The sequence below is a fragment of the Salmo trutta genome, chromosome 24 (genome assembly GCF_901001165.1).
Source record: "Salmo trutta chromosome 24, fSalTru1.1, whole genome shotgun sequence".
Classification (NCBI taxonomy): domain Eukaryota; kingdom Metazoa; phylum Chordata; class Actinopteri; order Salmoniformes; family Salmonidae; genus Salmo; species Salmo trutta.
Window position 1 is genome coordinate 30,522,148 of NC_042980.1, and position 16,538 is coordinate 30,538,685.

Here is a 16,538-nt window from a genome sequence, read left to right on the forward strand (position 1 = left end):
TTAGATAAGTGCCCCAAGTCAATACATGTTAGAATCACCGTTGGCAGCGATGACAGCTGTGAGTCTTTCTGGGTAAGTCTCTAAGAAAGGGGGACACCTAGTCAGTTGTATGACTGAATGCATTCAACTGAAAGTAAGAGCTTTGCAATCCGGGATTGTACAATATTTGCCCATTCTTATTTTTCAAATTCTGCAAGTTCTGTCAAATTGGTTGTTGATCATTGCTAGGCAGCCATTTTCAAGTTTTAGTCAAAACTGTAACTAGGCCACTCAGGAACATTCAACATTTTCCAGACAGGTCACCTGTGATACAAGTCAGTATTCGACTTCCATTCATGTCTGAGGACGTTGGGAGATGACGTGGAAACCAGCCACTAGGGGCAACAGTGAGCGCTGTTACCTTCGAGTAGGTTTTGGTTTTGTTAAGGTGTTGTGGAAAGTGGTGGTGGGTGGGTGGGTGTAAGCGTCTGCCTCTGGTTGTATGTATGAATCCAGTGATAGAAAGTTGTTTTTGATATTTTGGTTTTAAACCTATCCAAAACCTTAACCTTTACATTAACCATTCGGAGTTAATGCCAAACCTTAAGAATGTGGAGTTAATGCCTAAACTTAACCTTGGAACAATAAAGAGAAGTAACCAAAAACTTTGAAATTTGACGTTTGAGAAACATGGATGAACATCTAATTCTGAGGTGAGGCTGTGAGAGTCCTGTTTTTTGCAGTATTATTTAGTGTAAACAGGATGCGTGTTTTGGAATGTTTGTAAGCTGTATACGCTTCTTTCTTTTCATTATGTAATTAAGGTTAGTATTGTGGAGTAAAAACAATGTTGTTGATCCACAGTGGCGTGTATTCATGGATATCTCTGTGTTTCATAATTGTACTACAATTCGCAAGAAGCTGAATGTATCTCACAGGAGAAAGCATCCGAGCGAGCGAAACAGCGCCCCTCTGTCTGTCTAGTTGCTGTCTAGTCTGTCTCGTCCAAATGAGTATACTGTTGCCACCCTTGGCATTGAAGGCAAGGGAAGCCAGCGAGCATCTGGCCTTCCTTGACAAAAAGAGTATAATTTGCCAATCAGCGTTGTGCTAAACTTAGCGAGCTCAAGTGTGAATGGTCCTGTCACACCAAAAAAAAGTGTCAATGGAAGCCAGCTTGGATTTGGCCATCACTCCTGTCTTTTAGATGTCACTGTATTAGACCAAGCAGAAGGGATTTGATGATGTTGAAATGTTGAAGTTGAAATGGTGGAGGCAGCTCCTGTTTTCCACTTCTGGAATTGCTTCAGGGGGGTTGAGCATTGGCTTCCCCCAGGGATTTACCATCCAAAGTAATAACTTCACCATACTCTAAAGAATATTCATTGCCTGCTTACTTTCTACCAACAGGTGCCCTTCTTTGTGAGGCAATGGAAAACCTGCCAGGTCTTTGTTAGAAATGCATTGCTCGACTGAGGGACCTTACAGATAATTGTATTTGTGTGGTACAGAGGTGAGATGTCATTTAAAAAATCATGTTAAAGACTATTATTGCACACAGAGTGTAATTTATGTGACTTGTTAAATACATTTTTACTCCTGAACTTATTTAGGCTTGCCATAACAAAGGGATTGAATGCTTATTGACTCAAGAAATTTCACCTTTTGTTTTTTTATTAATTATTAAATGTTGAAAAACATAATCCCACTTTGACATTATGATGTATTGTGTCTATAGCAGTGACAAAACAATCTCAATTCAATCAATTTCAAATTCAGGCTGTAACACAACACAATGTGTAAATACTTTCTGAAGACACTGTAGCTACCTGGACTATCTGCATTGACCCTTTTTGAACTAACTTTGACTCATCACATGCACTGCTGCTACTATTTATTATCTTTCTCTTTATTCCTACATGTACATACAGTATCTACCTCAACTACCTTGCACATGGACTCGGTACTGGTAGCCTGTGTATATAGCCAAGTTATCATGACTCATTGTGGATTTGTTATTACATGTCTTACTTTTCTATTATTTCTCTATTTTCTTTCTCTCTGCATTGTTGGGAAGGGCCTGTAAGTAAGCATTTCACTGTTAGTCCACACGCATTTACAAAGGATGTAACAAAAAATGTGAATTTGATTTGAAAAGATCCATCTTTTTGATAGTGACAGTAAATCAAAGTGAGGATGTCATCCTTTGACATCTTCTTCAACAACTCTCTGCAACCATAACCCTCCTTGTAATTAAATCCTGACATTTTAAAAACTACAAAGAGCTAATTTAAAATCAGAAACTTGTGCTGAAACTTTTCATAGTAACTTGATGTCAGATCATGCCAGCAATATATGCCAATTTAACCAGTTCCATTTCAGCAGAGCATATCGGGGAGCTTTTGATTTCAATTACGCAAAATAGAAACCTTTGTAACCTCAATAGAAAATTGAATTAAATGCTAAACATTTGGTTCATTAACCAATGTATTGATGGTCTATTGCAAAATTATTGTGCAAAACATTGAAAAGTAATGCAAATTCAGTAAATTATAAGACTGCATAAAGCACAGGTCGAAAGAGAACATATACTGTAGGACTAGGTAAATGCAGTGCATTCAGAAAGTTTTCAGACCGCCTGACTTTTTCCACATTTTGTTATGTTACAGCCTTTTTCAAAAATGGATTAAAATACTTTTTTCCCTCATCAATCTACACACAATACCCCATAATGACAAAGTGAAAACAGGTTTTTAGAAAGTTTCGCACATTTATGAAAAAATCTAAGCAGAAATATCTTATTTACATAAGTATTCAGATCCTTTGCTATGAGACTCGAAATTGAGCTCAGGTGGATCCTGTTTCCACTAATCATCCTTGAGATGTATTTAGAACTTGACTGGACTGCTGTAAATTCAATTGATTGGACATGATTTGGAAAGGCACACACCTGTCTATATAAGGTCCAACAGTTGGAAGTGCTTGTCAGAGCAAAAACCAAGCCACGAGATCGAAGGAATTGTCCATAGAGCTCCGAGACAGGATTGTGTCTTGGCACAGACAAAAACTTTATGCAACATTGAAGGTCCCCAAGAACATGTTGGGGACCTTCTGTGGAGATGGGAGAACCTAAAGGACTCTCCGACCATGAGAAACAAGATTCTCTAGTATGATGAAACCAAGCTTGAACTCTTTTGCCTGAATACCAAGCTTCATGGTGAAAAATGGTGGTGGCAGCGTCATGCTGTGGGGATGTTTTCAGGGACTGGGAGACTAGTCAGGATTGAGGGAAAGATGAATGGAGCAAAGTACAGATATTCCTGATGAAAACCTGCTCAGTACCTCAGACAGGGGCGAAGGTTCACCTTCCAACGGGACAACGACAAAAGCACACAGCCAAGACAACGCAGGAGTGACTTCGGGACAAGTCTCTGAATGTCGTTGAGTGGCCCAGCCAGAGCCCGGACCCGATCGAACATCTCTGGAGACCTGAAAATAGCTGTGCAGTGACATTACACATCCAAACTGACAGAGCTTGAGAGGATCTGCAGAGAATGGGAGAAACTCCCCAAATACAGGTGCCAAGCTTGTAGCGTCATACCCAAGAAGACTTGAGGATGTAATCGCTGCCAAAGGTGCTTCAACAAAGTACTGAGTAAAGGGTCTTATGTAAATGTAATATTTAAGTTTATTTTTAATAAATGTGCAAACACTTCTAAACCTGTTTTGGATTTGTTATTATGGGGTATTGTGTGTAGATTGAGAATTGTATTTTGTTATATACTGCTCAAAAAAATAAAGGGAACACTTAAACAACACAATGTAACTCCAAGTCAATCACACTTCTGTGAAATCAAACTGTCCACTTAGGAAGCAACACTGATTGACAATAAATTTCACATGCTGTTGTGCAAATGTAATAGACAACAGGTGGAAATTATAGGCAATAAGCAAGACACCCCCAATAAAGGAGTGGTTCAGCAGGTGGTGACCACAGACCACTTCTCAGTTCCTATGCTTCCTGGCTGATGTTTTGGTCACTTTTGAATGCTGGCAGTGCTTTCACTCTAGTGGTAGCATGAGACGGAGTCTACAACCCACACAAATGGCTCAGGTAGTGCAGCTTATCCAGGATGGCACATCAATGCGAGCTGTGGCAAGAAGGTTTGCTGTGTCTGTCAGCGTAGTGTCCAGAGCATGGAGGCGCTACCAGGAGACAGGCCAGTACATCAGGAGACGTGGAGGAGGCCGTAGGAGGGCAACAACCCAGCAGCAGGACCGCTACCTCCGCCTTTGTGCAAGGAGGAGCAGGAGGAGCACTGCCAGAGCCCTGCAAAATGACCTCCAGCAGGCCACAAATGTGCATGTGTCTGCTCAAATGGTCAGAAACAGACTCCATGAGGGTGGTATGAGGGCCTGACGTCCACAGGTGGGGGTTGTGCTTACAACCCAACACCGTGCAGGACGTTTGGCATTTGCCAGAGAACACCAAGATTGGCAAATTCGCCACTGGCGCCCTGTGCTCTTCACAGATGAAAGCAGGTTCACACTGAGCACATGTGACAGACGTGACAGAGTCTGGAGACGCCGTGGAGAACGTTCTGCTGCCTGCAACATCCTCCAACATGACCGGTTTGGCGGTGGGTCAGTCATGGTGTGGGGAGCAATTTCTTTGGGGGGCCGCACAGCCCTCCATGTGCTCGCCAGAGGTAGCCTGACTGCCATTAGGTACCGAGATGAGATCCTCAGACCCCTTGTGAGACCATATGCTGGTGCGGTTGGCCCTGGGTTCCTCCTAATGCAAGACAATGCTAGACCTCATGTGGCTGGAGTGTGTCAGCAGTTCCTGCAAGAGGAAGGCATTGATGCTATGGACTGGCCCGCCCATTCCCCAGACCTGAATCCAATTGAGCACATCTGGGACATCATGTCTCGCTCCATCCACCAACGCCACGTTACACCACAGACTGTCCAGGAGTTGGCGGATGCTTTAGTTCAGGTCTGGGAGGAGATCCCTCAGGAGACCATCCGCCACCTCATCAGGAGCATGCCCAGGCGTTGTAGGGAGGTCATACAGGCACGTGGAGGCCACACACACTACTGAGCCTCATTTTGACTTGTTTTAAGGACATTACATCAAAGTTGGATCAGCCTGTAGTGTGGTTTTCCACATTAATTTTGAGTGTGACTCCAAATCCAGACCTCCATGGGTTGATAAATTGGATTTCCATTGATTATTTTTGTGTGATTTTGTTGTCAGCACATTCAACTATGTAAAGAAAAAAGAAATTATTTATTTCATTCAGATCTAGGATGTGTTGTTTAAGTGTTCCCTTTATTTTTTTGAGCAGTATATATATATATATATATATATATATATATATATATATATATATATTAGAATAAGGCTAACATAACAATGTGGAAAAAGTCAAGGGGTCTCAATACTTTCCAAATGCACTGTAAGTCACATACCTGATCAATGTCAATACAGTTAATATAATATTTGCCAAACAAGATGACACAGAGCGAAGCAAACAGTACACAGGCAAAGGTTTAAATTATTTTTAGTACTGGTATGATACATATTTACAATATAATATACTTCAAGTTTTAGCCATATACCGTTACCGATGATAAAGACATGCTTCTGCTTACTTATAGACTATTCTACATAAGGCACAGATCACAGGTCATTGAAGGGAAAACGCCTCAAATGACAGAACAGAAGAATCGTGAAAACCACACATTCCTACACCAACCAAGAACTTTTCCCATGGAGAGTAAACCTAAACATATCCTGGAATATAGTATTAACAGCAGTAAATAATAGCTAACTATATAGTATTGAGGAAAACAGACCATGAAATGTATGTTAGCCCCATCATGACAATTAAATGACTTGCATAATGTATTGAGTGCACTTTGTCTTTCATTCTCACAGGCATATCTCTAACCACTGCTCCCTTATGGTCTACAGAGCTGACCTCTTCTCTTAGTGACACCAAGTGTGAATTTCAATGATCTGAAGTGTCTCTCTCTCTCTCCCTCTTCTTCTCTCCTTCATCTGCACTGACCTGAGAACCCAACATAGGTGAAAACAATATGGTGGATGGTGACGTTGGCAATTTACTTTCACCTGTCCATGTTTTTCACGAGTGCAGATAAAGGAAAGGAAGCAAGGAGAGGAAGCCCCTTTAGACTATTGGGATGCACCTCAGTTCCCTCATCTGCAGAGCAGCTGTAGTTCAGAGGAGCTGCAGGTCAGTGCAGGCGAGGCCAGCTCCTCTGCTCCTCCCAGGGCATCCTGCCCCCTGATCTTCAGGTTGACAAACTTGATCTTCCAGCTGTTCTGTTCCAGCGGTGAGCGGATGAGGCCAAACACCTGTTCATAGACTCCTAGGCAGACATCATGTCTGTGAATGGTCCCTGCCACAGCCACCAGCACCAGGCCGTGGGGGGAGGACAGGACCTTCAGGCCAGGAGGGTCAAGGTTGGGGCTCAACAGGAGCCTCTCGTCCCTCGCCAGGGCCAGGAGACGCAGGCTGGTCAGCTCAGAGCCATGGAACTCTTCCATTTGTTGGCCATCAGCACTGAGACAGAGAGTGAGAGAGGTCCTATGAATTAATATGGTATTTAATACTGTATGTTCAATACAAAATAAAATGGTAAGTTAGTCAAAATCAATACTTAGTCCCTAAGAGACTAAAAAACGATATCATTTGTGTCCAGATTTTTACCTGGAGAAGAGGCGCAGACGGACGTCCTCCCAGAAGTGTTGTGGTCCCCAGTCCTTAGCAGGCTGGCCCAGGGAGGGGTTCTGACTGTTGAGAAGCTGGAAGAACCACTGACAGAACTGTCTGGCCAAGGCCAGGTGGTCAAAACCAGAACTGTACCCTGCCTCAGAGGAAACAGAGACACTCTCAGCTGGTCTCAGACTTAGGCTGGTCTCAACTGCTGGGGTTTGATAGTCCAACGCCTACAAACAAGACCACAGACATTAAGTGACAAAAGCATGTTAAAATGTTCTTGCCAAATTCAGCCTCTATGAAACACAGAAACACGAATGTGTCTATACCTTCCCAGTAGACCAAAACTCTAGAGTCCGCTTCACTAGCTGGTGTTTCTCACTGTTGGGGGGCATCACCACCCCCTCCTTTGCCAGGTACTTGAATATAACGTCACGGTGCACCTTTTTTCGTTTTAGCAGCTCCTCTGTATCCTTGGTGTATGAAAGAATGGCCTCAACTGCTTCTGTAACAGACAGAGACGACCCCAAGATTTTACTATGGTATACCAGTTACGGATCAAAACTTGCAATGGTTGGCAGCTAGCTAGTTAGCTAGCCCAATAATGGACTAAAGGAGCCTAATGTTACTCCTTATAGTCCAAGGACCTTACATGTTCTGTTTAGAGGCAAATTGGCTGTCAGCCAAATACTCCATCTAAATGTGAATCGATTCTCAATTGAGGTATGGTTCTAGAAACAAAAAGCCCTTTACCTTCATATCACAAAATAATTTCACAAATGAAATATATACACTTACTGTACACTGTTTTAACACAGATGCAGCCAACAGTGATGTAACTTGGAAATATTGCCTTGTGGGAACCTTAACAAAGGTGTGTAATAATTTAACTTTTTTTTTTTATATATATATTTCTCGATTATATGAAAGATGTACAATCTTTATGTTTCTAAAGCCATACCACAAGTGATGCGTTTTAACGTTCAGAACAAGCATCGAGGCTCTTAACAAAATGCCCTGGCCAGAAGACACTATCATCAATAGGCGCTAGAGGTAGTTATGAGTGGGTTAGCTACCCCTTGATCATGACTCTTATTACACATAAGAGTCGTTGGATGAAGGCGTCTTTTGTATGGGGGTGTTTTGTCAAGAGTCCCGACTTTCGGTCTGAACATTAACAGCATGGCTTGGGGTATGGTTTTTGATGCATGAAAGGTCCTTATCTTTCATATCTGTGAGAAATCATAAAAGAGGTTACATTGATAGACATATTTATAGGGTTTGGGTTCCCACACATATGTCCATGTTACAGCGCTTGTTTGCGGAAAAATACGTTAGACAGTGGTTGGACTAGTTACATGTGCTAATTAGCTATCTCCGAACACCAACCTGTATTAGAGGTCGCCCGATTAATCGGAATGACCGATAGATTAGGGCCGATTTCAAGTTTTCATAACAATCGGTAATCGGTATTTTTGGACACCGATTTGCAGATTATTTTTTTATACACCTTTATTTAACTAGGCAAGTCAGTTAAGAACACATTCTTATTTTCAATGACGGCCTAGGAACGGTGGGTTAACTGCCTTGTTCAGGGGCAGAACGACAGATTTTTACCTTGTCAGCTCGGGGATTCGTTTTTGCAACCTTCAGGTTACTAGTCCAACGCTCTAACCACCTGCCTTACATTGCACTCCACGAGGAGCCTACGTCGCAGGCTGACTACCTGTTACGCGAGGGCAGCAAGAAGCCAAGGTAAGTTGCTAGCTAGCATTAAACTTATCTTATAAAAAAAACTATCAATCTTAACATAATCACTAGTTAACTACACATGGTTGATGATATTACTAGTTTATCTAGCGTATCCTGCGTTGCATATAATGGATGCGGTGCCTGTTCATTTCTCATTGAATCACAGCCTACTTCGACAAACGGGTGATGATTTAACAAGCGCATACGGTTCCGTATTTCACTGAAAGAATAAACGTTTTGTTTTCAAGATGATAGTTTCCGGATTCTACCATTTTAATGACCAAAGGCTCGTATTTCTGTGTGTTATTATGTTATAATTAAGTCTATGATTTGATAGAGCAGTCTGACTGAGCGATGGTAGGCTCGTAAGCATTCATTCAAACAGCACTTTCATGCATTTGCCAGCAGCTCTTCGCAGTGCTTCAAGCATTGTGCTGTTTATGACTTCAAGCCTATCAACTCCCAAGATGAGGCTGGTGTAACCGATGTGAAATGGCTAGCTAGTTAGCGGGGTGCGCGCTAATAGCGTTTCAAACGTCACTCGCTCTGAGACTTGGAGTAGTTGTTCCCCTTGCTCTGCATGGGTAACACTGCTTCGAGGGTGGCTGTTGTCAATGTGTTCCTGGTTCGAGCCCAGGTAGGAGCGAGGAGAGGGACGGAAGCTATACTGTTACACTGGCAATACTAAAGTGCCTATAAGAACATCCAATAGTCAAAGGTATATGAAATACAAATCGTATAGAGAAATAGTCCTATAATAACTACAACCTAAAACTTCTTACCTGGGAATATTGAAGACTCATGTTAAAAGGAACCACCAGCTTTCATATGTTCTCATGTTCTGAGCAAGGAACTTAAATGTTAGCTTTTTTACATGGAACATGTTTCATTATTTATTTGACGCTAAATTGATTTTATTTATGTATTAAGTTAAAATAAGTGTTCATTCAGTATTGTTGTAATTGTCATTATTACAAATACTTGTAAAAAAAATAATAATAATAATAATCAGTATCGGGCATTGAAAAATCATAATCGGTCGACCTCTAACCCGTATGTAACCAAACCGAAGACAGACGCCAAAAACATGTTGACACTCAACAATACTGGGGGCTCCGACTGTATTAAAACAATGTACAGTAAGTGTGTATTTTGCATTTGAGACATTTTTTTCGAAGTGTAGCCTAGCGGTTAGAGCGTTGGGCCAGTAACCAAAAGGTTGCTGAATCGAATCCCTGAGCTGACAAGGTAAAAATCTGTCGTTCTGCCCCTGAACAAGGCAGTTAACACACTGTTCCCCGGTAGGCCGTCATTGTAAATAAGATTTTGTTCTGAACTGACTTGCCTAGTTAAATAAAGGTTACATTTATTTTAATAATACAAATTGTGATATGAAAGTAAAGGGATTTAGGATTCTACAGCCGAATCGCAATTGACAATCGATTCACGTTTAGATTGAGTATTTGTCTGATTTTGCATCCAGAGTCAAAGTCATTTCGCATTTAAACAGAACATGTGGTCATTGGACTAAAAAGCAGCAACGTTCGGCTCCTTTAGTCCATTATTATTGGGCTAGCCTAGTTAACATTAGCCGCTAAGTTCTCACCTGTAATGTTTTCCACTGCAATCATTTTGTTGGTGACTGTATCGCTAAGCGAAAGTATGTCGCCCCTTGACATGATACCCAACATATTTTTACAGCCCTTACGCTCAGTATCGGACAATACTGGCATATTTAAAACAATAGCATACAACTTTTAACCCAGTAAACACCTACAACGGCTGTGGTTGTACTTCCGTCATCCACCACTCGAGGGTACCAAAGGGAACGTCCGGGAGGAAACACCGCATCCCTCAAAGGTTCCGCAAGTGTTTGCACGCTGCCTGTAGACAGAAGCAGAAGTGACAGTGCCATCTATAGTGAGTTAACTAATCATTTTCAGCATGTACTAGGTACTGTTTTTTTTCTTCTTAATAATGCATACTAAGGCATTATTATCGCGACAGAAGAACATAATTTATTCCGTGGCGATAACGGTTGTGGCGTATTGCAAGTAACGTTAGGGTGTCCGACGTCGTCCCAAAACAAGGTAGGCAACGATGATAACTAGCTAGCTAAGGTTACCTAGACTATGCTAGGGTGAGTATCATTAGCTAGCTATGTCAAGCACCTGCATTTTATATGATAGCTTAATGTTGGCCAGTTGATAGTACACTACTGTACTGCTGGGCTTCGCAATCATTTAGCGATTCAGTAGCTAGCTATATGGGACTTGCTAGTACAGTATGATGACGTTCATTAGCAAGGGTGTTCCTAGCTAACGGTACGTTAATAGCCCTAGTAACCCAAACAACCCCAACCCTAAACGAACCCTATTACCAGAGAGGATGAACCTCTTTGCAGTAGATTTGACAAAGTGGATGTCATCAGTAGCCAAGTTTTTTTTATTTCTCATGGTTGCTCTATGTTGTCAGATTTATTAACAGGAAGTTGTAGGCAATGTTTAAACCACACAGTCCTTCAACAGTGTGTTAAATGTCATCATGGAGGTAAAAATATACTTTTTACAGTATTGATGAACTCTGCAGGTAAGCTTGTTTTGAGGAGGAAGTTGATCGTGTACCATGATTTCATCAACCCAATGAACCTATATTGCAAATCACTGTCATTTCCCCACAAGGAACTTGGTACATAATTATTGCTACACCTCCTCAAGGAAGTGTTGTCAAAACACTTATTTTCACCACTACCACCCAACAATAGCTGCTTACTAAACCTCTGTCTCTTCTCTGTTTATCCTCTCCGGTGGCTGTTCAGATGGGGGAGACTGAAGGCAGGGTGCTGGGCAGGGTGACGGTGTACTCTGTGCTGGGCTGTCCCCACTGTGTGCAGGCTAAGACAAGCCTTGGCCGTCTGGGTCTGCCTGTGTGTGATGTAGACATGGGAAAGCACCCAGAGCTGCGGGGCAGTGTGAAGGAGCTGACCGGACGGAGCACAGTTCCTCAGATCTTCTTCAACAGTGTCCACATCGGGGGGAACGATGACCTACAGGAACTGGTGAGAACACTGTCTCTCAGATGGATGGATACATCGTCTCTTTGACTGTTGTATATTCAGTCATTCAGTTAAGTGAACTTTAGGTACTTTACCAAAAAATGTACAAAAGGTGGGTTTGCTATTGTAGTAAGTAGAGGCTTGCTTCTGAATGCCTTGCCTGGCTAAATAAAGGTTAAATTAACACTACTCTCTGAAGCTTCCAGAGGAGTTGGAGCGTCTAGTGCGTTTGGTGAGGGAGGAGCCTGTCTTGTCAGAAGCCCTGCCCCTGCCCGAGGAGAACCAATCAGATGGCTCCGACACAGCTGAGGAGGCTGATGGAGGTCAGTGGACACACAACAAGCCCTGTGCCTGATTAGATTACGGTCGATTTATAGTTGGGCCCTGCTCTATAGAAATGTTTGCACCTCAGAACTGGAATGGCTGCAAAGACACATTCAGTCAAATGTGTTTATTAACCATTTTTGCTTATTGCAGTTAAAAGACAGACCTCGTGTGGCGAGACTAATCTAGTCTTCCTCTAGTTATAAACATGAGCTCTGATTCGACAGGGTTATTTGGATATGATACGGATATTACTGGACATGCTACTGTTTGAATACCAGCTGTAATATCAGTATCTTAAGACCTGGGGAAGAAGTGTCTGTCTTGTCAGTGTGGAATGTTGGTGTCTGCTGCATGAGAGACAGGCTGGTTTTGATTCAGCAGCCACAGCTCTCTGTGTGTGAGTGTGTGTGCGCCCGTCTCCTGTCACCACAGCAGACGCAGAGACAATGCATCAGTGTTACCTGATAGCCCCAGACCAGCCAGCACCTGGCCTCTCTGCCCAGCCACAATATGCGTCTCTGAGTTCTAGTCTCCTCTGCTACCACTCAGGTCCATAAAATACATTCAAATGGACTACAGTAAGAAATAAATATTGTCAATTGCTCCAACCATTTCTCTTACACATTCCTATAGTGTTGATGTCTGGTAGGTGGCATCCATTCACACATTAAATGATTGCCAAGCCTTCTGTGCATTCTCTGCAGAGTTTAAGTGTGAGAGGGATGCGTTAGCGAACGTGGTAGAGGATCTCAAGCGGAGCGATGTGATTGGATTTCAGTGGAGGGGACTGAGCATGTGCAGAAACAGCTTCACAGGAGCACAGCTGGTTGGCTGGCTGCAGAAAGAGAAGGGCATGGGTAAGGAATGAGAATGAGTAAACAGATATTCCTAAATTCTACATTCTAATTCTATTGTTCTATTCTATGATTCTAACTGATTCTAATTCTCGGATTCTGGCAGAGATGACTAAGGCATGTGAGACTGGGCAGGTGTTACTGGACAGGAAGTACATGGTGGGCGTGGCTGGGGCAGGGAAGGGGGAGGGGTTTGGAGTGAGTGACAGGCTGTACAGGCTGATGGAACGCAACCCTCACTCGGCCCTGAACGCAGGACAAACTGCTGCATGCTCCCCTTTACAGGGTAGGTAGGGAGGACTCCCTTTTCCGAGTCTGGTTCTTCTCAAAGTTTCTTCTTGCTAGTGAGCTTTTCCTTGCCACTGTCGCCTCTGCTTGCTCTTTGGGTGGTTTAGGCACTTTCAGATAAATCCCACTGTGTAGGTGGGGGCTTTCCTGCATGGAGCTTCTCTTGCTGCTAGTTAAACACACAAGTGTAAGAGGCAATCCACACCTGGTGTGGGCTATTACATTAATTCCCTGATACGATTAACTGGGATTGCAGTAGGTGTCCTTAAAAGCAGCTGATCTGTCTGTGTTCGTGCAAACGTGTGCGTGTGTGTGTGTGTGTGTGTGTGTGTGTGTGTGTCTCTGTCATTGCGTAAGTTTAGCCTTTCTGCATGCCTCTGTTGTCTTGCATAAGAAGTAACCTTAATCAGAATGTCTTTCCTAGTTAGGACATATGCTCATTATCTGTTAAAAATAGATTATTAATTATATAATGTGTCTATATTCTCTCTTTCTCCCTCTGTCTTTCTTCCTCTCTCTCAGCTGCTGAGTTGTCTGCCATTCTAAGGGATATGATCCTGAAGTTGTTCTCTGAGTACCTCTCTTCTGATGGAAAGGTAAGTCACACTGAACTAACTGAACCCTCCACTACAGTAGATCTATTATGACATGACAGTTGTACTACAATATGTGTGTTTCCTTACAGTGTGTGGACTACAAGGCCATGTCCCTGAGCCCAGTGTTTGAGCGCTACTGTGAGCTGGCTGTTCAGCTACAAAGAGTGGAGCTGCTGTCGCTGACCAGAGAGGAGAAACTAGCCTTCTTCATCAACACCTACAATGCTCTGGTCATCCATGGAAACGTCCGGATGGGAGCCCCAACCAACATTTGGCAGAGATACAAGGTAAGAGCACCATCTAGGATTGTGGAAAGACAACAAGTCTGTTTAGCAGTGATATTACTTTGTTCCTGTGTGTTGTTTGCAGTTCTTTAACTACGTGAGCTACCTGATTGGAGGAGAGGTGTTCACTCTGCAGGACATAGAGAACGGAGTTCTGAGAGGGAACAGAAAGGGCGTCGCACAGCTTCTCAGGCCCTTCTCTAAGACTGACCCTCGCCTACAGGTACACTACTCCGCTGGACTGAGAAAACTATTCAACTTATTATCATTTTTTTATTCACATCTCTGATTTACTGGTGCAAATGTATGTTTTTATCTGAAATGTTGCACAATCTGTGGCAGTGGTTGTAGTGGTGATAGTGGTTGTTCTGTTTGCCCACCAGGTGGCTCTCCCAGACGCTGAGCCTCTCATCCATTTTGCTCTGAACTGTGGAGCTATGGGCTGTCCACCCATCAAAACATACACTCCACAGGTAACACACTGGGTTTGTACACTGAAAATACTACACAGGTAGTGACACAGTATTTTCTGAATCTGGAGTTGAGTAAAGTCACATGATTTGTCCTCTCTGACCAATCAGGACATCGATAGTCAGCTGCGCACGGCGGCCGAGTCCTTCCTGGAGAACGATGATGGCTGTGTGGTGGATTCTGAGAAGGGCGAGGTCCGTCTCAGCCAAATATTTAAGTGGTACAAGGCAGACTTCGGAGGCACAGATGAGAAGGTACCTCAACACTGACCTTTCACCTTTAACTGAAGAGTACGGTCTCCTGTCCTAACACAGCCTTGCCCGGTCTCTCCTTCAGCTGTTGAACTGGATCCTGGAGCACATGGGGGAGTCTCCCAAGAGGTCCAGTCTGCAGAGTGTCCTCTCCTCTGGGAAGATCAAAGTCAGCTACCTGCCCTATGACTGGAGCACCAACAGCTCTCACTGAGGCAGAGTAACAAGCCATAGGAACACACTGTTCTGTCCACAACACAGAGAAACACACAGCTCAGCCTGCAGACATATCTATCCTCAGTAAAGAGGTCTGTGTGTCTAACCCTTTCTTTCGATCTGCTTCCCTACTCTCCCACAGCATGTGAACCTATAGTTTAACCTGATTTTACTTCCTCTTCTTACTGGGTCTTCCATTTCCAGCCTTGGAAGTGCTAATGCTGCATTTTAGCACGCACCTACTTATTATAAATCAGTTTCATCATTGATTATAAATATATTTATTGATACTGTATATGTTAGGAAGGCTTGATTAATTCCATGCATGTTTATGATCCAATTCAACACTTAAAGGACACATTTGTACTTTTTCTAACAAAATAAAAAGTTAACTATTTATAAAAAAAGAGCTAAAACTGTTTAGTAAAACTTTTATCATAAATGGTTTGTTCATCTCCTGTTTTATGCACACCACATTGCGCTGGTCTCTGTATAGCCAGGTACCAGTAAATTGTTCTCCAGAAAGAGCTTTGTACTGTGTAGCACACTGAGTCTGTTCTAGCCCATCTGTTTCTAGAACTCTCCCACGGTATGACAAGAGGGGTATGTCTCCCTCTTTACCCACAAATCACTTGTGTGTTTATCTCAGGTCAGCTGCCCCATGATGCAATGGTAGGACTTCTTGTATGAGCAAAATCTGGAAAACTGTTGTCATGGTATCACAATAACATGTAATATCTGTATCATTCATATACCTGCAGTGTACTGTACTATTTCTGTCAAATCCTGATGTAGCTTAACCATTTGCTCTTTCTCCCACTCCGATGTTTGGCTTTGTTTGTTGGGTTTCTGTGAGAGATTTGCTGTGCCTCTAGTGAAGCAGATTCTCCAGTGAGAGGAATAACTCTCCTGCTCCGAAGGCAAAGCCGACCTTAGATACTGTTTAGAAGTATTACTAGGCATTACTATTTTTACCGTCTCATTCACTCACTGAAATGCATGTTACAATGACTGGAATGCGTTAGTTTGTTTGCTGCATGTACTACTGTATGCTTGGGATGCTGAATCCTCTCATCCTGAAGCCTGTAGTTAGAATATATGACCCTGTTCTCTAGCCAGTGCCTTCTAACCCTGCATGAGAGAGAGAACCTCAGACCCTGGCCACATCTATAGCTAGTACTCCTAACCCCTACTGCCAACAACAGGCACCAGTACTTCATACTAACAGAGTTATAACTACTAGTAAGTACTACACTGGTAGACATGTTGCCGGGAAATTCCAGTTGGGCAGTGTTCTTTACTCCTGGTCCTGGATATCCACAGTATGTGCAAGCTTTTGTTCCAGCCCTGCACTAACATACCTGTTTCAGACCTTGATTAGCTCCAGGACCAGTAATGAAGAACACTGCTTTAGTAAGGTTTCATGCTTCTGCAACAGTAAGAGCTTGTACTCTGAATGATACCCTAGAAGTTGGAGAGCTCAGTCTGCTCTGACGACTACTGTACTTCCCTAAACTTACCTCATCTCTCTTTGTATTTGTCAGGGGGAAAAAATGTGATGCAAACCTGTAGAGAACAACACTGTCGTGGCTTTTGCCTGGATCTAACTATGACCTAACTCTGAAGCAATACTTTTTATGATGGAAATGATGCAATTTGTCATCTGAAATAAATATCTTATAGTTCACTGGCTGTGCTCTCCCTTCTTGACCCATT

At 42.8% G+C, this 16,538-nt stretch overlaps 2 protein-coding genes across 5 annotated transcripts; one reads left to right on the forward strand and one right to left on the reverse strand.

The window, feature by feature from the left end:
• Positions 1-5,530: 5,530 nt before the first annotated feature.
• On the reverse strand, positions 5,531-10,299 carry c24h3orf38 (chromosome 24 C3orf38 homolog). Its single transcript, XM_029711792.1, has 4 exons — positions 10,087-10,299; positions 7,058-7,233; positions 6,720-6,958; positions 5,531-6,572 (listed from the first exon to the last, which is right to left on the reverse strand). Exons 1-4 carry the CDS (start codon positions 10,211-10,213, stop codon positions 6,206-6,208), a joined length of 909 nt encoding a protein of 302 aa, XP_029567652.1. The 5' UTR covers positions 10,214-10,299; the 3' UTR covers positions 5,531-6,205.
• Positions 9,602-16,509, forward strand: zgc:152951 (Thioredoxin_like and DUF547 domain-containing protein). Of its 4 annotated transcripts, none has more exons than XM_029711790.1 (12): positions 9,602-9,619; positions 11,299-11,538; positions 11,735-11,858; positions 12,295-12,411; positions 12,567-12,719; positions 12,823-13,002; positions 13,527-13,600; positions 13,690-13,887; positions 13,970-14,107; positions 14,268-14,357; positions 14,466-14,609; positions 14,692-16,509. In XM_029711790.1, the coding sequence occupies exons 2-12, from the start codon at positions 11,299-11,301 to the stop codon at positions 14,818-14,820; spliced, it is 1,587 nt and encodes a 528-aa protein (XP_029567650.1). In that variant the 5' UTR covers positions 9,602-9,619; the 3' UTR covers positions 14,821-16,509. The 4 variants fall into 4 exon arrangements, with proteins under 4 accessions (XP_029567650.1, XP_029567649.1, XP_029567648.1 ...); XM_029711789.1 differs by lacking the exon at positions 9,602-9,619 and adding an exon at positions 10,321-10,400; XM_029711788.1 differs by lacking the exon at positions 9,602-9,619 and adding an exon at positions 10,371-10,570.
• Positions 16,510-16,538: the final 29 nt, after the last annotated feature.